The sequence below is a fragment of the Hipposideros armiger genome, unplaced genomic scaffold (assembly GCF_001890085.2).
Source record: "Hipposideros armiger isolate ML-2016 unplaced genomic scaffold, ASM189008v1 scaffold_10, whole genome shotgun sequence".
NCBI lineage: Eukaryota > Metazoa > Chordata > Mammalia > Chiroptera > Hipposideridae > Hipposideros > Hipposideros armiger.
In genome coordinates, this window is record NW_017731360.1 from 7,290,570 (window position 1) to 7,316,543 (window position 25,974).

Consider the following 25,974-nt stretch of genomic DNA (forward strand, 5'->3'; position numbering starts at 1 on the left):
CTGTGGAGGGCAGTGTCACTGGTCCTCATATGTGGGATCCGAACCGGGGCCCTCTGGCGTCCCAAGCCAGTTCTTAATCATCGCGCCACTCGGCCGGCCCTAGTTCCCCTTTTTAACTCAGCCTTTTCAAGGTTGACTTTTATTTATGGACCTTGAATCTGGAATTATTATTTAGGTTGGAATTGATTTGTGGACTCTTGGGGAGAGTTGACGTCTATATAATTCCAAGTTATTTCTTCTAAGCCTCATCTCTTCATTTATTCAGGTTACCCTCCACCTCCATTACCGTGGACTTAAAGTTTTCTCTGTAGATATCTGCATATTCTTGGTTAGTTCTTAAATTTATTAAGTTTTTGTTGCTATTATGACATGTTTCTTATTTTTTAAAATTTTATTTTCTAGTTGGTTATTACCAGTAGAGAGAAATTTAATTGATTTTGGTAGGTTGATATTCAGCAACTTTGCTGAGCTCTCTTATAGATTCTAATAGTTTTTCTGATGGTTCTATTGGCTTTTTTAGACAGGTGATTATGTCATATGTTAGTAGTGATAATTTCATCTCTTTGCTTTAAATCCTCACCCCTCATAAGCCTTTTTTCTATCCTTACAGCATTAGCCAGACCTCCAGTAACATAGTAAACAACGGTGGTAACTGGGTACCCTGGTTTTGTTCCCATTCCAAAAGGAACACTAAAAATTCTCAAGTGTAATATTTGCTGTTGAGTTTTGGTATAAAATCTTTAGCAAGTTAAGGATGTTCCCTTCTATCCTTAGTTTGCTGAACTTAAAAAGTATTATACTATTAAGAGAAATGTTATAAACTACATTTTTACCAATATCAATTGAAATAGTCTGTTACTTCATTGTTAATCTATCAATATGTAAATTACACTGATATATATATTTTTAAAAGATTTTATTGGGGAATTGGGGAAGGGGAACAGCCAAGTTGTTGTCATTCAATCTTAGTAGTGAAGGGCACAGCTAGCTCAGCTCCAAGTCCAGTCGCCATTCAGCTGCCCATTGGCAGCTCAGAGCTGCTCAGCTCAAGGTGCTGTGTTCAATCTTAGCTGCAAGTGAGCATAGCCCACCATCCCATGCAGGAGTCGAACCAGAAACCTTGCTGTTAGGAGCACGTGTTCTCACCAGCTGTGCCATCCTGCCACCTGTTGGCAGCTCAGCGGCAGCTTAGCTTGGGCGCAGCTCACTGGCCCATGTGGGAATTGAACCAGCAACCCTGTTGCTCAGAGCTCCCGCTCTTAACAAACGGAGCCACTCCAGAGTCCTACTCTTTTTTTTTTTAAGATTTTTATTGGGGAATTGGGGGGATGGGCACAGCGCTGGGGAATTGGGGAAAGGGGAACAGACAAGTTGCCGTCCCTTTGTTCTTCAGTTCAGTTGTGGAGGACGTTGCTTCACTGGCCCAAGTTGGCACCATCATTGCGCTCTTCCCGGGCGAGGCAGATCAGTCGCAGGCTTCTGGACGGCCGCTCACGCTGGCTGCTGGCCGCTCACGCTGGCTGCTGGCTACACACGGTAGCACATGGCAACCCACTGCCACAGGGGCTGCAGCCTACGCCGGGATCGCCGGCGACTCACGGCAGCCCAGCTCCAGGTTGAGCTGTTGTTCAGCATCTTAGCTGTAGAGGGCAGTGTCACTGGCCCTCATATGTGGGATCCGAACTGGGGCCCTCTGGCATCCCAGGCCAGTTCTTAACCATCGCGCCACTCGGCCAGCCCCCGGAGTCCTACTCTTAATTACTACACTGCAGTATCTGAGTTTGATTTGGTTAGCTAATATTTTATTTATATGTTTGTGTTTCCATTTATAAGTGAAAATAGTTTTTACTTTTCCTTTACGAGATTACCTCAAACTTTTTAAAAAATTGAGATATAATTCACATATTGTAATATTCAACCTTTTAAAGTATACATTTCAGTGGGGTTTAGTATAGTCACAAAGTTGTGCAACCATCACCACTATCTAATTCTAGATTTTCATCATCCCAAAAAGAGAACTTGAACTCATTAACAGTTACTTCCCGTTCTCCTTTCCAGCCCCTGATAATTACTTATTTACTTTCGTTTTTATGGATTTGCCTATTCAACATTTCATATAAAAGGAATCTTATAATATTGGGCTTTCTGTGGCTTCTTTTATTTAGCATAATATTTTCAAGGTCATCCACATTGTATCTTCATTCATTTTTGTGGTTGAATTGTATTCCATTGTATGGATATGCCACATTTTGTTTATTCCTTCATCAAATGATGAGAGCTTGGGTTGTCTCCACTTTGTGGCTATTAATAATATCACTGTGAATATTTGTGTGTGAGTTTTTGTATAGACATGTGTTTTCATTTTTGGGAGGCATATATCTAGGAGTGGAATTGATAGTCACATGGTATGCTATGTAGAATTTTTTGAGGAACTTACCTTTATCCCAGATTAGAATGAAAATCATACATGTGCATCTACTTTCTACTAAAATGGCAAAAAGGTATGGGCTACTGCTTCCTCCCCAAATCACCCCCTGAAGAAACTAAAACTGAAACAGATCCAGAAGATAAGGAACCAAAACAAAAGGGCAAAAACCCCTGGAAAGAACTATTGTTAATTGGTGTGTATATACACACATACATGCAGCTTGAGACAGAGGGTAGCACACACGCAGGGCTGTGAAATGATAAATTAATAAAAAGCAGTTTAAATTCTGCTCTGGTCTCCCCTCCACCATCATCGCCTTGATTCAGTTGTTCCCTGGCCACTTGCTGTGGAAATCTGAGGTCATGGCCCAGGCCTGTGACAGTGGTCAAATCAAGATAGTGGGGAAAAGAGAGAGAGAGAAAAAAAGATAGTCGGAAACAGATGTTGCCGGAGCAGCCTTGGGCACTGATTTCCCCATTCCCATCCATCCCAACTCCAAGTGCAGTTTCAGTTTGTTTCTCAGATGCTTGAAGGTAAAACCTTAAACCTCTGGGACTGACTGAGATTGGAACTGACCTTTCTCCCTTCCTCCTTTCCCAAGAAGCATTTTGAGGCAGAGAAGTCAATAACCCCGGGAGAATATGAACTGACAGGCCAAATTAAGAAGATATCACATAAATATAACTACTTCAAAAGAAAACCAACAAACCAGATTACCCATATTATGAGAAACAGAAGTCTTAAAAACAAAGGACACAAAGATGTAACGTAAGAAAAATAAATACACTAAACAGATAAGTATTAGCAATATGAAAAATAAACAAGAGATCATAAAAAAAGAACCAAGTAAAAATATTAGCCAGGAAAAATATAACAGATGACATTAAGGACATTATTGATGGGATAAATTGTTGATATAGCTGAAGGACGAATTATTGAGATTTAAGATCAGATTGAGGAAGCCTCCAAGAAGGAAGAAAGGAAGGATAAAGTAATTGAAAATAGAAAAAAAGATATTATGAAACATGAAAGAAAGAAGCAGAATTGTCAGTATTTGTATTTGAGGAATATTAGAGGAAAAAAAATTTTGAAGAAACGACTTTTTCAGCATTAAATGAAAATGAAAGGCCTCAGATTGAAAAAGCTCATGAACTGGCAAAAAGAAATTATAAGAAAACTTCTAAATATATTTTAGTAAAATTTAAGGATATTAATCCAATTGAGAAATTCTAAAAGCTTCTAATCAGAAAGAACAGAGAATTTACAAAGGGATAAAAAATAAGATTGAAATTGGACTTTGCAACCACACTGCAAAGATAGTTGTGCTATGTAATAGTATGGTAGATACAATAGATACAAGGTGACAATAGAATAAACCTTTTAAGGGATTAAAGGAAAATAATTTTGAACTATTCAAATTATCATTGAAATGTGAAGGGGGAATAATAAAAATAGTCTGAGGCATGCAAAGCCTCAGAAGTATTGCTGCACAAAGATTCACATAGAAAATGTTCTTGGAAAAAATTCAAGAAGAGAAACAAATCCAGGAGATGCTGTAAGAGATAAGAAATAAGGTTAATCAAAATCTTTGGAAAGGCTTCCTATAATCTTAAAACAACAAAACAAAACAAAAAACAAATATATCCCTTCCAAAAAAGGGAAAGTTATTTTCATAAGAACCCAGAGTTAAAATTTCAGACAATGTAATCATGATGGGTGAGGAGACACCAAGGAACATGAAAAAATGCTAAAGTTCTCATCTTATTAGAAGAAAAATATAGATATCAGGTTTAAAAAGGAAGAAGGAAAAACAAATAAAAAGCAGTTCAAATGAAATAAAACAGAAGGGAGACTTGTCTAAATATATTAATAATTGCAACAAGTATAAAGGGACAAAACTCACCAATTAAAAGTTAGGGTTTGTCAGACAGAATTAAAAACAAATAAACTATTCAGGTAAATTTTAACCAAAAACAATTGTGTGCAGATATATTTATATCAGAAGAAAAATAGACTTTAAGACAAAAAAGTCATTGGCGAGAAAAAAAGATCACTATATAATGGTAAACGTTTCAGTTCACCAAGAATATATAAAAATTCTAAACATATGCTCCAATAAAATAGCATAAACATACACAAAACTGACATTAATAGAACTATATGGAGAAGTTGCTAAATCCACTTTCATATAAGAGTATTTTAATACATCTGTCCCAATTTATCGTAGAACAAGCAGCCAAAAAAAAAAAATCAGAAAAGTTTAAGATTTGAACAATATGATCAACCAACCCTTCCTGATGGACATATGTAGAATAATGCATTCAACTATTTGAGAATTTATGTTTTTTTCTCAAGTTCTTTGAATATTTACAAAAGTTATGTCACAAGTGTTGGTGAGGATATATAAATTCAAACTCACATACACTGCTGGCGGAAATGTAAAATATTTCAGCCACTTTGGAAAGTTCCTCAAACAAGGCACATAAACAGAATTACCATATGACTAACCAATTCCATTCCTACGTATATACCCAAGAGAAATGAAAACATGTTCATACAGAAACATGTACATGAATGTTTATAGCAGCATTATTCACAATAACCAAAAGTTGGAATCAACCTAAATATCATCCATCAACAGACCAATGGGTAAACAACATGTAGTATATTTTGTAGAAAAAATATTATTTGGACATAAAAAGGAAAGTACTGATGCATACTACAGTTTGTATGAACCTTAAAAATATCATGCCAAACGAAAGAAGAGAGTCACAAAAGACCATACTGTATGATTCCAATCATATAAAAGTCCTGAATAGGGAGATCTATAGAGAAAAAAGTAGATTAGTGGTTGCTTAGGACTTGGGGTGTGGGAAATGAGAGGTTAGGAGGATAATATCTAAAGGGTACAGGGTTTCTTTTTGAGGTGATGAAAATGCCTTAAAATTGACTGATGGTTATTGTAGATATCTGTAAATATATTGAAAAGCATTAAATTGTACACTTTAAATGGGTGAATTGTATGTATTTGAATTGTATCTCAATAGAGCTGTTAAAAAATTAATTAGGTACTAGCCATAAGGTAAGTCTCAACAGATTTGAAAGAATAAATATCATGAGACTTATCATAACACTATTAAGTTAGAAGTTAGTAAAAAGTTAAATTAAAATATTTCTATATTTAGAAATTTAAAGAGAAACTTTGAAGTAAATCATGAGTCAAAGAAGAAATCACATTATAAAGATACTACATTTGACATTTTTAGATGCAGAGAAAGTACTCTACAGGCAAATGTATGGCTTTAAATTATTAATGTTAGAAAAAAGACAAGCTGAAAATTAATGAGCTAACTGTAAAAGAAAAAATCGATAGACTAAACCCAGAGATACAGAGGATATAATAAGGATATAATAATCAAAATACTTAAGGGTAGAAATCAATGAAATAGAAATAGTCAAAAACTGTGTTTTTTTCCCCAACTTGAAAGCAATCGCTGTTTATCAGCTGACCAGAATACAAAAATAATCATGGTCGACACCTTTGTTCATCTCTCCAATGAGCCTGCTGATCTGGTCTTCCCTATTGCCAGCACCTCTCCCTTCTACAAAATGGGAGGTCTTTCTCTTCATACCACTTGTTGGAGAAGATAATGTGAAGGGCCACAGGAAGTTATCGTTTGTAGCGTTTTCCAACAGCATCTCACAAATCATGTCCTCCACACAGATGATGCCATATTTACCAAGAGATTGAGCAATCAATGTGTTATGTGAGGGCAATTCACTTCCTGTTGATTTTGTTATAACCATGCTTGTACATCAATTCATTAACTGACTTCAGTTTCTGGTATCCCTCGCAATACATGTTAACTGAAGCCATGTTGAGCTTAACAAAGGTACCACTGAAGATCTGACAAGGGTGAAGAACCTGTAACACCTTTCAGAACTTTGAGCTCACCCCATTGATACCCCGACCCTAATGACAAATGCCAATTTGGGTACAGAGAAGTTGCCAGCTTTCAGTCTGTACATCTGTCTATATTTCTTGTAATAGTGCTTAGCTTTTTTGTAGATAAGCTTCCTCCTTGTCTTGGGAAACACCTTTTCAGCAAATTTCTATTTCAGATGCTTGATCTTCAGCTCTGCACAATTCCTTCACTCTTTTTTAAGGGTTTCTGGCACACCAGGAACCTTCTTTTTCTTCTCTCCTATACCCTCCATGGTTTCAGTTGGAAAAGAGGAAGAAAAAATGGTTTTTTGTTTTTTTTTAAAAGCTAATAAAATAGACACATTTCTAATAAGATTTAATGAGAATAAAAAGAGAAGCACAAATAAATAGTATTATAAATAAAAAGGGGCTATAACTAAAGAGAAAACAGATTTAAAAGATAATAAGAGTGAAGTGGCTGGGTGGCTTAGTTGGTTAGAGCATGTGCTCTGAAAAAAAAAGAGATAATAAGAGTGAAAAAGAGAAAAAGAAAAGAAAAAGATAATAAGAGAAAACTATCATAAACTTTATGCCGTTAAATTTCCAAATTTGTATGAAATAAACAACTACCTGGAAAATATAACAACTAAAATTGATTCAAGAAAAAACAAAAAGGCAAGTAATCTTATAATGATTAAAATTGTACTCTTGAGCATTAATCTCAGAGAAATGAAAATTATATTTACAAAACAAAACATCTGTACACGGGGGCGGGGGCCGGCTGGGTGGCGCCTTGGTTAAGAGCTGGCTTGGGACGCCAGCTGTGAGTAGCAGGGCCCCGGTTTGGATCCCACATGAGGGCCAGTGACACTGCCCTCCACAGCTAAGATGGTGAGCAGCAGGTCGACCTGGAGCTGGGCTACCATGAGTCGCCAGCCACGGCGTAGGCTGCAGCCCCTGCTGCAGTGGGCTGCCATAAGCTACCGTGTGTCCGACAGCCAGCGTGAGCGGCCGGCATCCGGTGTGAGTTGCCAAGAACCGCTGTGAGCAGCCGTCCAGAGGCCAATGATAATACCAATATGGGGCAGTGAAGCAACGTCCTCCACAACTAGACTGAAGAACAAAAGGACAGCAACTTGTCTGTTCCCTTCCCCCTATTCCCCAGCGCTGTTCCCCTCCCCTAATTCCCCAATAAAATCTTTAAAAAAACAAACAAACAAAAAAATACCTGTACACGATGGTTTGTGGCAGCTTTACTTGTAATAGCCCAAAACTGGAAACAACCTAAATGTCCTCCATTGGTTGAATTTGTGGTACATTTATACCACTAAATACTACTTATTCAGCAATGAAAAGGAACAAACTATTGATATATGAAACAACTTGAATAGAACTCAAGGGAATTATATTGAGTGAAAAAAGCCAATCTTGAAAGGTTACATACTGTATGATTCCATTTATATAAATAACATTCTTGAAATAACAAAATTTATAGAGATGAAGAACAGATTAATGATTACCAAAGGTTAGAAATGGGGTAGGGGTGGTTATGGCTATAAAGGGGGGATGGAAGGGATCCTTGTGGTGATAGAACAGTTGTGTGTCTTGATTGTGGTGGTGGTTACACAAATCTACACATAAGATAAAACTGCATAAACGTGTACACACCTATACCCACAAATGAGTGCATGCAAAACTGGTGAAATCTGAATAAGCTATGTGGGCTGTACAAGGCCAGTTTTCTGGTGTTGATATTGTACTATAGTTATGAAAGCTGTTACCTTTGGGGAAAACTGGGTGAAGGGTAAACAGGATCTTCCAGTATATTTTTTTGCAACTTCCTATGACTGTATAATTATTTCATAGTAAACAGTTTTAAACTTTGAAGCAGTAAACAATTTCCAACAAAGAAAACACCAGGCCCTGATAGTTTTACAGGCAAACCCTGTCAACTTTCAAGGCACAAATCATTCTAATCTTATACAATCTCTTCCAGAGCATAGAAAAAGAAAAGATACTCCCTTCCTGCTAATTTCATTAGGCCAACATAGTCTTGATAACAACTCCACATAAAGAACAAACAGGGAAAGGATATTACAGACCCATTTTACTTGTGAATATAGGTAGGTGCAAAGATCCTAACCAAAATATTAGCGAATAATATCCAATAATGAATAAAAGAAATAATATGCCACGACCAGGTTGGAATAATATATTTATATGTTAGAATATATAGAGAAATCATTCACTATGATAACAGATAGGGAGAAAAAAATTATATAAACATTTCAATATACGCAGAAACATTAACTGGCAAAATTCAACATAAATTAGAAATAGAATGGTAATCCAAAAAGAGCACCTACAAAAAACTTACAACAAATGTTGTCTTAAATGTGTAAACTTTAAAAGCATTCCATTTAAAATCATAAACCTGATATGCATGACAAACATCATTATTTCTATTCAATAATGTGATGGAAGTCCTAGCCAGTGCAATATGATAATAATAAGAAATTCATGGCATAACTATTGAAAAGGAATAAATAAAATTGTCATAACCATATCATACTGAGATATGATTATTTTCAATAAAAAAGATAATGTATAAACAACTTATTAGAGTGACAGAAGAGGATCGCAAGGTAGTTGATTATAAGGTCTGTATACAAAAACCAGTTGCAATTCTATACACCAGCAACAACCATATGATGTAATTATACAAAGAAACCATTAGAATAACAAAACTATGACATACTCAGGAGTAACTCTAACAAGAGATGTAAGATCTGTACATAGAAAATTATAAAACTGTACTAAAGTATATTAAAGGAGACCTAAAAAAGTGAGAGCTATCCCATATTTATAGTAGGAAGACAATATCAGAAAAAAAATTCTCTATGTTGATCTATAGAATCAATGGATTTTCAATTAAAATTAGACATATTGGATTGACAAGCTGATTCTGAAAAGTATATGTAAAACAGAAGACCAAGACTAGCCAAGACTAAATTTTATTTTTAAACTTATATATATTTGAAATTTTATGCAATAAAAAGATTTTTAAAATATTGCCCATTCTTGGTCTTTTATTCTTACTATAATACATTTGTCACTCAACTTCAAAAATTATCTATCCTTATACCATCTTGTTTCATTTATACCCTCTTCTACTTTCCCCCACTCCAGATTATTTTGAATCAGATCCCAGACATTACATCATTTTATCCTAAATAGGGAACTTGCTTTAAATGTTTTGACAACATAGCTGCAAGAGGAATCTTTTAGCTCTCCAGTTAAGTTACTCATACATTCCAATAGAATAAAACAGAAGTGGCAATTAAATTGTGTTTCCCTTAAATTATTTTTAAACTTCTTTTTAATCTTGCCAGTTTAATAATATAACTAAAATTTACAAATAAATACAAACAAAGATGGAGTTAGTTACCATTTCTTTTTAAACAATCCAGAAGGAAAGGATGAACTCAAATACCTCAGGCAAATGGACTATGGAATTTATTTTTCTCAGATATGATGTATCGAATTTTCCCCTCAGATTTCGCTAAATACTTATCATAATTATGAAAAGTTTTGGTTCATGATGAATTTTTAACTCCCAGACATGTTCAATTTGGTTATGTGCAGAGTTTTAGTCTTTTTGAAACCTGACGCATACACACATGACACATGGCACACAAAGTGAAGTTTTCCCAGGATTTATCTATAGGAAGTAGTCAGGGATGTGCTAAGTAAAATGCTGGGTGCTGGGTCAAATTAAAGGAAGGTTTGAAAGTTTCAACCACTTCCATGATAGTAACTTTATTCCTTTGATGACTACATTGATAACAGTAATTAGATATTCTGAAAATGGTAGCCACATTTTGATAGTGATACCAATTATATTTTTCCAAGTTGATGGCCACAAGAAATCAGTGGGAGACCACTGACAAGGTTAAATGTTTGAGAAATGTCTCATTCAAATGTGTGATCACATGGAGAAATAGTCCACTTTATTTTTAATAATCTGAACAGACTATAAAAGCCTACCCATTAGCAGATAAATCCCTAAAACGTTTCTAAATGTTACCATTCCCATACATTATTACATTCATTTTAAAAGGCGAATAGTTGGGTAAATTTTCAGTTTTCATTATTTCCTCACAACATTTTAATAAATTCCAGGCAATACACCTTCAGTGACACACTGCTTGTGTCCACTGAATAATAGACTTATCTATATATTTGCCCATGAATAGATAGTTTTGTCTGGTGATTTTTCCATAACTAAAAAAAAGTTCGGGGCCAGCCTGGTGGTGCAGTTGGTTAGTGCGAGCTCTGAGCAACAGGGTCGCCAGTTTGATTCCCACGTGGGCCAGTGAGCTGTGCCGGAGCTGAGCTGACGCTGAGCTGTCAACNGGGGGGGGGCGGGCGATGGCTCAGCTGGTGGGTGAGAACGTATTCTCTTAACAACGAGGTTGCTGGTTCGACTCCTGCATGGGACGGTGGACTGTGTCCTCACCCCAAAACACACACACACAACTAGATTGAAAGCAGCAACTGGACTTAGAGCTGAGCTGCGCCCTCCACAACTAAGATTAAAGGACAACAACTTGACTTGAAGTTGATGGGTCCTGGAAAAACACAATGTTCCCCTTCCCCAGTTCTCCAACACTGTTCCCTTCCCCAATTCCCCAATAAAAAAATCTTAAAAAAAAAAAAAAAGTTCTACAAGATCATATAATTGACCATGGGCATCTCCACAGAGTGTATGAACCAACAAATCTTTTGCAGTTGTAATTCTTGTTATTATTATTATGAATAATATTATTTTTTTATTATTTCCTTAGCTTTCTATTATAATGCCCACACGGTTCTTTCTTTTGCCTTTGGGCTTGCTCTATAACTTTCTAACTTCTTGGGTTAGAGTGCTTAGACTGTTCATTTTGAACAATTTTATCTCCTAAAATAAAGCATATTGAAAATTAATTACTTCCCTCCAAATACTGTTTTTGCTTTCTCTCACAGTTTTGATGTATATTTTCCTTATTATTAATTTTTAAGTAATCTCCTTTACAGGTGTTCTAATAAAATGGTTACTTAAAAATATAATTTAGTTTCTAAGTATAAAGGGTTTGTAATTTTCAACAATAAAAAACAAAGTTTTTAATTTCTTATCTTATGGTTGGAGAACATGGTCTATATGATATTGATTGTTTTGGAATTTATGGATGCTTCCTTTATAGTATTATGTATGTTCTATTTTTGAACATATATCATATTTTTAAAAAATCTATTATGATTTTCTGTTGGTTGGCAATAGAAGTCTACATATAGCAAGTACATTGAGTTTATTAATTGTGTTGGTCAAATTTTTGATATTTCTACTTATTTTTTGTTTACTTGATCTATGTATTTTGACAGAAGTTATGTTAAAATCTCTAATTGTAATGATTGACTTACTCTTTCTGCGCTTCTGTTAGTTACACTACTATATTTGGAGGCTGTGATGTTGATGTATAAAACTTTATGATATCTATAGTTCATGTCCTATTGACTTTCTTTTCTTTCTTACTTTTTCTTTTTTTTTTACCAATATGTAATATATATGGCTTTCTTTTGGTTCATTTTTAGCTGGTATTTATTTTTAAGTGACTCATAATTTTATCCAATCATAGAGTTCTTGTCTTTTATTGGTAAGTTTAACCATCTTATATTTATTGGAAATACTTTTTTTTCTTTTTTTTTTATGATGAAGTTTTCTCCTGATGGTTTAAAAGTTATAAACGCTATTTTTATTTTTTGGTAATTGCCTTTACCTTAAAACCTATGTTTATTTAACTCCTATTAACTTCTAAAATCTATCCATACCTATATCTCTCCCTAATAAGCCAGTACTTTTGCATCTTTCTCATGTGCCATTGAATTCCTTGGGCATGAGATATAATTTATGATCATATTGTCCAGAATTTTAATTCTGTGATTTTACTAATAAACTTCTAATTCTCTTTTCCTTTTGTATTAGCTTTTCTCCTTCTTTCTTCTTTCCTTCCTTCCTTCCTTCTTCCCTTTGCCAACACTATACTTCCTTCATTTCTTGCTGTGTGTTGAGTTTCCTTCAGTTTTGTTTTCACTGAGGCTTTTGCAATGTCCTGATTTGACAACATGACTCTTGAGGATGGTGAAAACGGAGTTGCCACCCTCTCAAAACTCACCTACAGGCCAGTCTTAATTTTCCTGAAGTTTCTTGTTTAGAATTCATAGTGTTTCTTGAATCTGTGGCTTTAGTTTTTCATTAGTTTTGATAAATCAGCCCTTTCATGTGAAATACTTCTGCCCTACCCTTTCCTTCCTGTTCTCCTGGTTTTCCAATTACTGTACCAGTGGTTAGCCTGTTTCATTCTCTCCTCTGTAACTCTTATCTTGTCTCTCTTTTCTATTCTGTTGCTTTTTCATGTTTCATTCATTTACATTTTCTTGCGCCCTGTAAGTTTACTAATTCTCTCTTCAGCAGCATTTAATCTGCTGTTAAACCCAATCCATTGGATTATTCATTTCTATTATTATATTTTTCATTTATAAAATTCCCACTTGTTTATTTTGTATACTTTCTACTTTTCTGCCCAAATGATCAATCTGCTATTCATCTTCTTGAACATAATAAACTATTTGATGATTACAATAGCTGGGGTACTTTTGGGTCCTTTTCAATTCTTTTGTTGATGCTGGTTTTTGTTCATGTTATCTTGTCTACTATGTGGGGTTATTTTTGTGGACTGAATATTGTATTTGCATAATTATTCATAGAAATAATTTGAGGCCTAGGATCATGATGATATCTTTAATCAGAGGGGATTCACTTTGTTTTTCTGCCAGGCATCTGGAGGCAATGGCATTCTGGGGTCACCTTAATACAATTTCAGGCTTTGAGATGGTTTGAAGCTGAGTTTTGATCTCTGTAAGAGCTTGTCTACTCTATTTATATTTGCTTTTTTTTTTTTTTTTAAAGATTTTTATTGGGGAATTGGGGGGATGGGAACAGTGCTGGGGAATTGGGGAAAGGGGAACAGACAAGTTGCTGTCCGTTTTGTTCTTCAGTCTAGTTGTGGAGGATGTTGCTTCACTGGCCCAAGTTGGCACCATCATTGCGCTCTTCCCTGGCGAGGCAGATCAGTCGCCGGCTTCTGGACGGCCGCTCACTGCGGCTGCTGGCCGCTCACGCTGGCTGCTGGCCGCTCACGCTGGCTGCTGGCCACACACGGTAGCCCATGGCAATCCACTGCCACAGGGACTGCAGCCCACGCCGTCGCCGGCGACTCATAGGCAGCCCAGCTCCAGGTTGAGCTGTTGTTCAGCATCTTAGCTGTAGAGGGCAGTGTTACTGGCCCTCATATGTGGGATCCGAACCGGGGCCCTCTGGCATCCCAAGCGAGTTCTTAACCATTGCGCCACTCGGCCGGCCCTATATTTGCTTTTAAGGTGCAGTCTTTTGGGATCTCAATCCAAAGTGACAGTTGTTTACTAGGTGTTCTCTCTCCCTCTCCCTCTCCCTCTCCCTCCTCCCCCCCCAAAGCTGTTAAAAATACCACTCTCTTAACTACCTCTCAGGAAATGCCCCACCTGGAAAAGTAGTTCTAAATGTGAGGCTTAAATTCCTCAACTTCTTTCCTTTCCCAGATCCTGGCTCAATAATTCTTCACTAATTTGTTAACTTTCCAATGATTGCAAGAAGAGTTTTAGATTTTTCCAGTTTTACCGGTTTTCCTCGGTGGAGAATTGGTCAGAATTACCTAGTCACCAACACAGAAAAGCCCAAACCCTTCCTCACTCCTACCTTGCTATGGAAAAAACACTCTAATAACCAAGATTTGCTACAAAACATAACGACAATGGAAATGCTAACAGTGTAACGATTACCCAAGCGCCAAAACAGCCAAAACAATGACCGGAAGTGCCACCCAAGGGGAGATTCTACCAGTATACAAAAACACAAGTGTAACACAGTTGAAAGAGCAACTGAAGCCAACACTGATAACAAAGTATCTTTCCACATAACTAGGAGCATCCCAACTTTTTTGAGAATGTTTTATTTTCAGTTTACAGATACCACATTATAGTAACTTTTACTAGACAATAGTGGTTAGCTGTAAGAGAGAATGAAAGTCTGTGGAACTGAACAGCATTTGTCCATTCTGGTATTTGTTCTCTGCATGGCCAGGTTGGCTGAGTCACCTCAGTGAGCCTTAGGCTAGACTTTCAGAACCACCATGAAGGAAGCAGCAACACTGAAAAAAAATTTTTTTTTTCTTATTGTAAGATAAAACATTTGAAATTCTTGAACCAAGGCTTTCTTGAATGGCCTTCACTAAATGTTTGTCTTGAGATCTTAGTCTTTCTCTAATTAGGTTACAAAGAAGTGGATTGGGTTTCTACTGATTTGATTTAAAACACTCCTCAAATCCACCCCCCCCCCCCCCCCCCGCACACATTCTGATTGATAAGATTTTTGCTTTTCAAAAACTCCCAAAGGTTGATTATATTATCTATTATCTATGGGTTGAGCCAGATGAATTGTGAAGATTCCTACCCTCTGAGACTTACCTAAGGTCACACAGCCAGGAAGTGGCATAGCTCAGGATCTTTAACTTCCAAGTCTGGTCCTTTTTCAGAAATAAAAATGTCATTCTTTTATTTTTTTTAAATAAAAACAACATTGTTTAAAAGAATAAAAGTCATATATGCTCAAACAATTTAAACAATATAAGTGTCAATTTTCTCACAAAACTTAGCCAAAACAGGGTGTTAATAATCATTAAAAATTTTACTAGTGTATTTAATAGATGAAAATATTATATCTCAAAGTTGCATTTCTTTTATTAGTTATTTTTTCTCATTTTGCACAGCTTTATGAGTTATATAGTTCACATACCATAAACTTCACTCATGTAAAGTGCACAGTTCAGTGGTTTTTAGCATATTCTCAGAGTTGTGTCACCATCATTGCAATCTAGTTTTAAGACTTTTTCAACACCCTCAGAAGAAACCCATACTCACTAGCAGTCTCCCCATTTCCCCCCTTCATCCCTCAGCCTCAGGTTAGTTCTCTTTTTGTGTTTATTATCCATTAGTGATTTTATGTCTGTCTTGTTTGGATTGTTTTAAAAAAATTGATTTGAGAAGTTCTGTATTTATCATGACAATGAACCGTTTGTCTACCATGCATATTGCAGTATTTTAAAGCTATTTTTTCATTTGTTCTTTGTTGCTGGCATCTCTTACTGTACAGATGTTTAAATTTCTTTCAATTTTTAAAATGATTTATTGATTTTGATTCATTATAAATATTTCTCCCCTCCAATTATAAAGCCTTCTGGTCACTTATAGTATTGTGGTTTGCCAAAGCTTTCAATCCATCATGGGTTTAGTTTGAGATAGAACAACTATATCTTATCAAACGCTACTGATTTGAAAAATCACTTTCATCAAATGGCCAAATTTCTATTCATTTTCGAAACTGGACAGAATGACAACAGCTAACACGGACTGAGTCCTTACAAACAGTGTCGGCCTTATGTTTTTGGTTTAGAGTTCTGGTATCGCTGCCTTGAAATTCTTAATAGTTCTAGACAAGGGGCCCCGCACTTTCATTTTGTGCTAGACCCCGCAAATTATGTACAGGTCCTGCTTACAAGTCCAGGCACTGTACTTAGGTCTTTACATATATGATTCCACTTAATCCTCGTGGCATTTTGTTACATAGCCATTTCCATTTTCCTTTTCATTTTACAATGGGGCATTGGAGTCAGAAAGATTAAATAAGGCCAGAGAGCCAAAAAAGCTGCCGCAAAGGAGTTTGATCCCAGCACCTGTCACGCCAGAGCCTGGCGAATAAGCGTCCATTAACGCTGCAGGCTGTTAACAATCTGGGGGATGAAATTGGGAGGGCGCCGGGGCAGGAAGCGCGGCGTCCCAACTCCCTCGTTCACTCTGTAGAGCGTCACCGCCCCGACCCCGCGTGCTCAGCTCGGTGTCGCGCTCTCCAGTGCGGACCCGCGGGACTCCGCCTTCTCCCCGCGGCCGGCGCGCGCTCGCCTAGCAGGCGGGCCCTCGCGCGCGCAGCGGTTGTGTTGCCTACGAGTTTCCCAAGTTCGCTCAGGCCCCGGGTTGGCATGGCAACCAGGCAACCTGTTCCAGAGCCGCCTGCCTTCTCCGCACATGCCGCTGCCACCGCCGGAGCCGGGGGCCAGAGCCTATCCCATGATGCACCGCGCCAGCCCAGTCCCCAGTGGGCCGCCATGTTGTCGGAGTGAAAGGTAAGGGGGAGCGAGAGCGCCGGAGAGAGAAGATCGGGGGGCTGAAATCCATCTTCATCCTACCGCTCCGCCCGTGAGTATCTGCACCCCGCCGGCCCCAAACGCTGCTCCGGACCCCCAGCGAGCAGATTTTCCTTTTGTATTGGTGTTTGAGAGAGGTTGGGGGGGTGAGAAGGGCTTTGGAAAAGCCGCCGGGGCCCTGGCTTAGGCTTCTCACTCGCTGTTCCTCGTACATGTTTTGGAGTCAGCAGCAAGGCCCCTATTGTTATCAAAGAAGGGAGGGGGTGGGGACCAGGGTCGAAGCGAGGAAAATGCCGGGGGTTTAGGCCCGGGCCCAGGGCATAGACGTGCCCCAACATTTCTGCTCGGCCCTGTTGGAGTCCCTGAAGATTGATGTTGCCATTTGGGTTGCTTTTTTTGATGGGTTTGCGAAGCCCCGAGTCTTCTGTGTGGCCATGAAGTGTAATTCTGTGCCACCCTGGATTTCTTCGACTTCTTGAGCTTCCGTGGCAGCGCCGAAGCAGGAGGAACAATAAGTCGCTTTAGAAGCAGCCATGGCCCTTGTCTACAGGCGAGACCCACCATGGGGGGAACTTTGTGAGCCTTAAATGTGGAGAAGTGGCGGTCAGGAAGTTTCAGATCGCTTTTTAGGCTCCTGGGTGCTTGTGGCCTTTTGTTTCCGTGAGAGCTTGTGTTTTTGGTGGGTTCTTCCCCTTTGAGCCTCTCTGTTGGTGCCTGTGTGTGTGAACTCAAAGAGGGGTTCACCCTTCAGTAGCAGGAAAACAGATGCACAATGCTAGGTAGTTTTAGTCCTCAACAAACGTTCTTGGTAAACATAGATCATTTGTTATAGTTGTCAGTACCACTCCCACGTCAAGTGAGGAATCCGCTCTGTAACTTTTTTCTCCCCACTGTAGGGCCCCCTCCCCCCCCCCCCCCAAAAAAAACCCCAAGCACACACAGAAAAACATTATCAGTAAAGGTTTTATCCTCACGATAACTTGGATTGTTACTTTTCATTGTTCAATTAAAAAGACACTTTTTAGTTGTCGGTATCAATTCGTTCACTTCCTACTCTTCCTGGGATTAAGAAGGAGAGTTTATGAGGCTTTTTTGGGGTTCTGTTTTAAAGTCGGTTACTTCTGGATCAGTAAGTTTGTACTTTTAGCTTTTTGTTTAATGAAAATACATAAAACTCATCAAGACAAGCCTCCTCCAAGATAATGTGGCTCCTGATGTAGTTTTAGTAAGCAAAATACTAAACATTTGACCCATTGCTAATTTTAACTTTATAAAACACTCTTGGGGGCTGTTGATTGTTTATCTGGACCTTTGGGAAATACTGGATTCTGAACTTTGAGTTAGTATTTTGCGTTAGCCAAAACTGAATTCATTTTGTCCAAGGCCACAGCTTTTCGAAGTTGGGTTTGAAGTTTAGTTTGGATTTGAGATGAACTGCTTTAAATTCTATGGTCACATTTGTGACCATAGAATTTTTTTTTTTCCCCAGCGTGGTAAAAAGAAACACCTTTTAAAACACTATTTTAGTTAAAAAAAAAAAGCGAGCTGTGAAGATGGATTGAACCGTGTTCTTTTGTTTGAAATAAAATCTATTTGTGATATTAAACTTTGATGTGAGCAGTTTGAAAACTGGGAGAGTAACTAGAATCAGCACTTAATTTCTAGTTGCTTAAAATACTTATAATGTGCCATTTGTAAAAAGTCATATTTCAAGTGCTACACATAACTTTTTAGTGGGCTCTGAGAGTTCTCTAAAAGGCATCAGCAATTTGTTTTCTAATATTTAAGTGATTGATTTCTTAATTTTTGTGCTGTAGTTGCCAAGATATTACAAAACTACCCAAGACACATATTAATTGCTTAGGTATTTGCTCACTTTCAAACTGTTCCTTCTGCCAGGTTTTCTCTTGTTTGAGAAACTGCCTTGCCTCATTAGGTAAAGCAGGAAGTCTCAGGCCGAACAGATAGCTTTACAAAAGCCAATTGTTTTGTTTGAACATTTTTATAGGAATCTCCCCCCCATCCCCATCCCTTGCTGGAATGAAGTTGTGTTCAGTGGTAAACACTTATTTTCATGTGGAACTTCTTTGCTAGCTAAGTATTATGGCACATCTTTTATTTCAGAAAGATTGCATTTGCTGTTTTTAGGAATCCTAAGGAGCTGGAGTATCATTGCCTTAATTGATGGTAACTGAATTCTCAGCCTGGTGACTTTAAATTTGCAAAAAACTTTTACATCTATTATTTTATTTTGGTTAAGAAAAACAAACTTGGAAGCATAAAGGAAGGATTTTTTCCATTTTTTTAGATGAGGAAAAAGGCTCAAAGAATTTCGGTAGTTTAATGGTAAAACTTGGATTTAGGGACTCTTGGCTTGCTCTAGAACAGCGGTTCTCAACCTTCCTAATGCCGTGACCCCTTAATACAGTTCCTCGTGGTGACCCCAACCATAAAATTATTTTCGTTGCTACTCTATAACTGTAATTTTGCTACTGTTATGCATTGTAATGTAAGTATCTTTTTGTTTTCCCATGGTCTTAGGCGACCCCTGTAAAAGGGTCGTTCGACCCCCACAGGGGTCGCGACCCACAGGTTGAGAACCGCTGCTCTAGAACAAAGACTTTTAGATTGATACTCTCTTGTAGAAGAAAATGGAACTGGCTACTACTATTGGTAAATAAGAGGGCAATGAGTTCTTTTGAAAATCAAACCGGAAGGCATTAGGGTGGTTAGCACTTTGCAAAGACCTATGGTCAACACAGCTATGACTTTCTGATTTTGGCACTTAAGCATGAATACAATTCAATTCATGAAAGCAGAAACTGAAGTCTAGAAAGCTGCACTAACCCAGTACCCTAATAAGATTCCAATGGATTGGAATTTTTAACTGAGACTAGACATTTCCAAATTAGGCTTTGAACAATTACAAATTCCATTGTGTCTTCTTACTTCTGGCTTCAAAACGTGAACTAGTTGTGAGAAGCAAATGCTTCTTTATCAGGAAGTTTAACCTATAGAGAAATAGTAGATTTCTCATAAATCTTAGAAGTGTTTTTGAAATGCACAGTTGGGATAGGGAGAGAAAGCATTTGTAGCAGTGGACTGTTAGGTTGATAGCCTTGAAATTAGACTCTAGTGGCTATGGACAGATGTGTTCTAATTGGTCACTGATTAATTACTTTGTAGCATTTTTTTTAGCACCTACAGGATGACAAGTTTGTCTTATGTACAAATGTAGTTTTTGATTTTTAAGAAACTTAAAATAGTAATGTTTCATAGTATCATTTTGGAGATGCTTTGTTGATCCTTCTAGAGAAGAAAGAGTAGCAGATGCAAGTGAGAAATAGAACCTGTGTTGATTTACTGGGGCCCTTAGCCCCAGTTGAGAGAAAGAACTAGCGTTGGGTGCAAAACAGATTTAGGTTTGAATCCCTTCTCTGCTACTCACTAGCTGAATGACCTCAGACACGTTACACAACTTTTCTGTCCCTTAGACACACAACTTTTCTGTCCCTCATCTGTAAAATAGGGATGATTAAATAATGTCTGCAATGTGTTTGCCTCACAATTATTGTGTTGAGGCATCTGTTTTTTTAACAGTGAGATTTTCTACTCTAGTCAAGTGTGAATTTGATTTGGTCTTATCCTGTTTACAGGACTCAAAGTACCAATGGAATGATGATGTGATTACAATTATACTTGTAACTTATTGGTAAAATTTTTGAATTTTTTCCTCCATCAATAGCAGCTGAGTTTCAGGCTAAGAACATTCAGTTGCTGTTCTTGGTTGGGGGCCTTATTGTTTCTTCAAGGAGCATTCTGTGAATATGTTGGAAAGTTTAAAGGTCCTTTCAAGTTTTAGACAATCCGAGTCATTGCTAATTATATATGAGATTTGGATTTTTGTTTGGTTTATTGCCATATGTTTGCTTCAGTTGTAAAGTGATATTTTATAAAGGGTCTTGTTCATTTAAAAAGTATCTGCCACAGTTGGCTTAAGGTGTAAATAATTTGGGTAGAGGAGCCATTAATTGAAGTCTAATTTTATGTTGTTACCTTTGGTGACAACATAAGTTTCCATGAATTGCTGCATTGAGTCCTGATCTCAATACCTTGTCTGAGTACCTGCCACCAATTACATTTATTTATACACGCAGGCGCGCGCGCGTGCGCACACACGCACACAACACTTAAAAAATGGAGGTTTTGTTTTAGAATATTGTGTGTGTACTATAAAACATTTAGCTACTTGGTATGTACTAGTTGTAGATGTATCGCAGAAGATATGGAGCTCATTTTTATCTCGGTGTATGTCAAGTATGTTTTTTAAAATGCACATTTTAACCATTTGTAACCTGTTTGTCCGCAGGTGTTGGTGGAATGAGCGTTGCATGTGTCTTGAAGAGAAAAGCAGTGCTTTGGCAGGACTCTTTCAGCCCCCACCTGAAACATCACCCTCAAGAACCATCTAATCCCAACATGCCTGTTGTTTTGACATCTGGAACAGGGTCGCAAGCGCAGCCACAACCAGCTGCAAATCAGACTCTTGCAGCTGGGACACACTCCAGCCCTGTCCCAGGATCCATAGGAGTTGCAGGCCGTTCCCAGGACGACGCTATGGTGGACTACTTCTTTCAGAGGCAGCATGGTGAGCAGCTTGGGGGAGGAGGAAGTGGTGGAGGCGGCTATAATAATAGCAAACATCGATGGCCTACAGGGGATAACATTCATGCAGAACATCAGGTAAAAAAAGTTCACTATTTCAGCTTTGAAACTCTTTTCTAATTGCTGTCCACTTAGGATATCTGCTTTTGGTGAATGTCTTTAAAAGCCTAAATTGCTAATTTCATTTGGTTTAAACATTCACTTGTTTTAAAGGATGCTTGTTTTAATGTTGTAACTGGGTCATTTATCATTCTAGTGCTACATAGTAAATGACCAATTCATTTAAAAAAGACTTATGATTGTTTTAATGTGCACATTGCATTTCTGGGTATACTTTGCAAACAAAGAATACTTTTTCCCCCTTGACACATATTCTTTTAAGAACTCTTTGGGCTGTTTATAGGCCAAATAATATTTTAGAGCCTTTTCTGTTGGTTGTGGGTGACTTTTGTTTTTCAGATGTTACAGTGGAAAGTAGTAGGAAGTTGATAACAAATCAGCTGCTCAAGTGAAATTTATTTGAAATGTAACTGATACATCTAATGTTTTGTGTCATAGAGCAGTGGGTGTGTCTTTTAGGCTTTAACCATCTTTGTCCTCTTGTTCTAAGCACTTGTTTTACTTAATTAATTTTAACATGCTTACTTTTACTAATCCAAAACCATAGCTGGAATAATGGCATATTTTATTGAGAAGAGTTTAGCCTGATCTGTGTCTCCTAACTTCCTGATAGTGATGAAAGGATTTGCATGTTTTAATCAGGCTATTCTTTGAAATTGGGCTTAGGTTGAATTTGCAGAGGTTCATTTTATATTGCTACTATCTGAGGACTGACTAGCAAAAGGAACTGACATCTTTCACTAGGCCTCTAGTGCTTCTGTTCTGCTTCAGAAACAAATCAGGCACACACAAGCACAATTGCAAATCTGAATTCTGACTTGTGCTTCCTCTGACACTTCAAAAAGCCCATTTCTACCATAGTAGAAATGAAGAGGTGGAATTTATCCTCTTATTCCACAGAAATTTATTGCGCATATTGACTATAGGTCTTTGGTTTATTGGAACAGTTATTATCAGTGTTGCTTCATAAGCACCTACTATGTGTAGAGGAGGGATACTAAGAAGTGTGAGGTATAAGGGGCTTCTTGTGCACTTAGGACACTTTTTATTCTTATGTACCTATTATTTAAGACACTTTGTTTACTATTTGCTTGGAGTCGTGGAGGTGGGGATCAGATTTTATTCATCTCAGTATCCTAGTTCCTAGAATTTGGCATATAATAGAGCCTCAGAAGAAATTTATTGAATGCACGAGTCCCTGTTTCTTTGGTTTTAAAGTTGGGGAAAAAGGACATTGTCACAAAGATATGGACCTTGAATGCCAGGCTAAGATTTATTTCAGTAGACAACTGGGGTTTGAGTGTGTATGTATGTATGTATGTATGTATGTATGGAGTGGTTTTTATCCAGTGGTGTTTTGGGAAGATTGAGTTGGCAATAAGAGATGGGAGTGGATAAGGGTTGAGACTAATTGGATAACTACTCTACCATCCCTGGTGTGAGCAGTAGAAAAGAAGGTATGGCACTGAGAAATGCACAGAATTTGGTGATTGAATTAGAAATCTTAGGTCCCTAGAAAATTAAGTAATAGAGGAAAAGGAATACAGAGGGGGATATGTTTGGGGGACAGTATAATTAAATTTGATAGCATACATGTTGAGTTTGAGATTTAGGCAGGTATACATGTAGAGAGAGAGACCAAGGTAAGAGGTGTTTGGTTTGGATGGTATCTCTGTAGGGGGCCAAAGTGGAAGGCCTGTTATCTTTGCCTTATTGGACTAACCATTGTTTAAAATTTATATTACAGATGTATAAAGTTTTGTGTTGGCTTTCCTAATGATAGGGCAATGGGTGAGAGCTGAAAGGAGAATCTGGGTGGTTGGCCTGCCCTTTGCTAGGTGGGCAAATCGAACTCTAGGTCCTTGGCAGAGCTCTAAGATCTAAAATCTGGTTGTGCTGTGCATGTCAGTCAGCAAGTGTTTATTGAAGGCTTACCCGGGGCTTTGTCTTATGCTGAGCCCTATCATAAGGAATTACATCTGACTTACTGAGCAGTTTTATCCAGTTCAGTTCGCAAACTTGGCTTAATGTTAAATGGCAAAACCTGTTCAATACCCAGGGGGCCTAACCCAGTGACCCAACTTGGAATGAGACTCACCACAACACAGTTCTGTTGGGCAGGGCACATGATATAGAACAGCATTAGGGAACTGAGGGTAGTTGCTGTGTTGCCGATGTTGGCCACCCACAAATTACCTCTCCTGCAGTCATTATAGTGTATTATAACTTACTGGTTTTGGTGTTGATCTCACCTCCTGGACTAAACTGTTCTAGAGCAGAGACTGTTGTGTTTTTCATGCCCCTTTCCCAAGAGGTGTCTGCAGTTTTTATGTTGATTGAATGAGGGAAGACCACACAAGTTCTTCAGATTTGTGCCAGGTAAAGTAGCGGCTCTGAGAGCTCAGCTATCCCTCTGGGAAACACTTGGCAACAGGTAGAGGCCACTTGGACAAGCAGCAGTGGTGTGTAGTGTAGTTGAAGAGTGGAGGGTCCTGTCTCTAGGTGGAGAATCACTACCCTCATCACTCACTTACTGATTGGAGTAAGAGGGTGTCTGATTTGTCAGGTGGGAGTGCAGAAGAGGTTAAGAATCACTGATGATGATAGATATATTTACTGAGCACTTATTTAGAAATATATAGGCACTGGGCGATCTATTTCCTGCATTGAATCCTCAGAACAGCCCTATGAGGGAAGTAATACCTTTTTTTTGAGATGAGAAAGTGAAGCTTAGTTACCAGGTGGAAACGGTTTTTAAATCAGGTCTTTGTGATTCCAGTGCCTATGCTTTTATATATTTCTGCCTCCTAGGAGTATTTCTAACCTTAAAAACTAAAGCAAACCCACCTATTGCAACAAAGTAGCCCAATCTAAAGACAAAAAATTATTTTGCTTCAATTTTGGAGATGAAAAACTTCATAATAAGGAGGCAAATATAAATAATGTTGACTTTTCTCCTGTAATGGCAAGAGTCCTTTTTTTTCTCCCTGCACAAGGGCAATAATGCTAAAGTTCATTTTTTTTCTTCCAGTTTTGTTTTTATTACATGTGTATTCTAAGTAGTTATTGTGGGAAACTTACCTCTTAGACAGAATGACTAAATATGAGGTGATCCTATTGCCAGCACATTCTGCCATACCACTGGGCTGTTACTCTTTTTTTTTTAATTCCTTTTTGGTGGGCCTATTTCCTTAGCCCCTCCTTTTTTTTAAAGGCCTTTGGCATAATGGAACAGAATTTAAGATCAGGTTGTCAGCATGCTTTTAGCAATGAGCTGGTGAAGTAAAGACTGGCACAGGCTGCGATGCCAGGCAGCAGTGTTGAGGGAAGGGAACTATTTACTGTGCCAGGTACTTTACTTTATTTCTCTCATTATTACTCCCATTTATGAGTAGCCACTGTTTTACACCAAAACATTTTTTTAACCTTTTGAGGTTAGGATTTTTCTGCCTGATATGGAGAGTCTCTTAGTGTCTGAATTTTCCTCTGAATAGTGAGCTCCTTAAGCTGTGCCTATATATATGACTGATTTTTTTAATATTTAAGGTTTATTTTCTAAGTGTGGAACTTGACAGATAATTAGCATGAGACCCTTTAAATAAAGTTCAAGACATTCACAGCTTGAGAACATGTGTTGAGGTAATATGCAGTACTTTAAAAATCTTGCAAACTGAGGTATTGAGAATTAGGTGATATTTAGAAACCGTAAAGTAATATTTTGAGGTGAGGGAGAGTATTCAGATATGTTTGTATGTTTATTTTTAAATAGTTGTAACATTTGCAAACTATGGTATTTGTTGTCTTTTTTCTACATTAAGAATATAAACATATTAAGTGTCACTTGGCTTAATACATAAAATTCTTGTAGTTGGTATAGTCAGAAACTTTAAAGCCCCCATTTTTGGGCCAAATTGAGGTCTTTGGAGGGGAGTGAAGGAAAGAAGTTCCATGAGGCAAAGCATTTTTTTGCCTGTGAAATTCACCCATAGTAAACAAGACAATGGATATGAATAAAGATATTACAGAACACTAGAAAACATCTTCTAAGTGAATATTATTGAAAAGATTAACCTATAAAAAATTTTCTGGGGCCAGCCAAGTGGCGCCTTTGGTTAAGAGTTGGCTTGGGACGCTAGCTCTTAGCCGCAGGGCCCCGGCTTGGATCCCACATGAGGGCCAGAGATGCTGTGCCCTCTAAAGCTAAGATGCTGAACAACAGCTCGACCTGGAGCTGGGCTGCCATGAGTTGCTGGAGTAGGCTTGCAGTAGAGCTGGCCGGCAGCTGGCGTGCACTTTCGTGAGCTGCCATGAGCCGCCGTCAGCGGCTGTCCAATGGCCGGCGAGCAACTGCCTCACCTGAGAAGAGTGCAATGATAACACCAACATGGGCCAGTGAAGCAACATCCTCCGCAATTAGACTGAAGAACAAAAGGACAGCAACTTGTCTGTTCCCCTTCCCCGATTCCCCAACGCTGTTCCCCTCCCCCAATTCCCCAATAAAATCT

The 25,974-nt window shown here is 38.0% G+C and overlaps 1 protein-coding gene, 1 long non-coding RNA gene and 1 pseudogene across 9 annotated transcripts in view; 1 reads left to right on the forward strand and 2 right to left on the reverse strand.

Annotated features, from left to right (window-relative positions):
• Positions 1-5,929: 5,929 nt before the first annotated feature.
• Positions 5,930-6,646, reverse strand: LOC109390762 (60S ribosomal protein L7 pseudogene; annotated as a pseudogene).
• Positions 6,647-14,514: 7,868 nt separating this feature from the next.
• LOC109392028 (uncharacterized) lies at positions 14,515-16,476 on the reverse strand. The gene is made up of 3 exons (XR_002125982.1): positions 16,217-16,476; positions 14,952-15,010; positions 14,515-14,635 (listed from the first exon to the last, which is right to left on the reverse strand). It is a non-coding gene; the product is annotated as an uncharacterized LOC109392028 (long non-coding RNA).
• Positions 16,477-16,631: 155 nt separating this feature from the next.
• Positions 16,632-25,974, forward strand: part of PUM1 (pumilio RNA binding family member 1) — a 140,003-nt gene continuing 130,660 nt past the window's right edge. For all 8 annotated transcript variants that reach the window (XM_019660020.1, XM_019660039.1, XM_019660046.1 and 5 more), the window contains exons 1-2: positions 16,632-16,736; positions 21,054-21,427. In XM_019660020.1, coding sequence (XP_019515565.1) covers positions 21,065-21,427 — 363 coding nt within the window. In that variant the 5' untranslated portion in view covers positions 16,632-16,736; positions 21,054-21,064. The remainder of the gene's footprint in view (positions 16,737-21,053; positions 21,428-25,974) is intronic.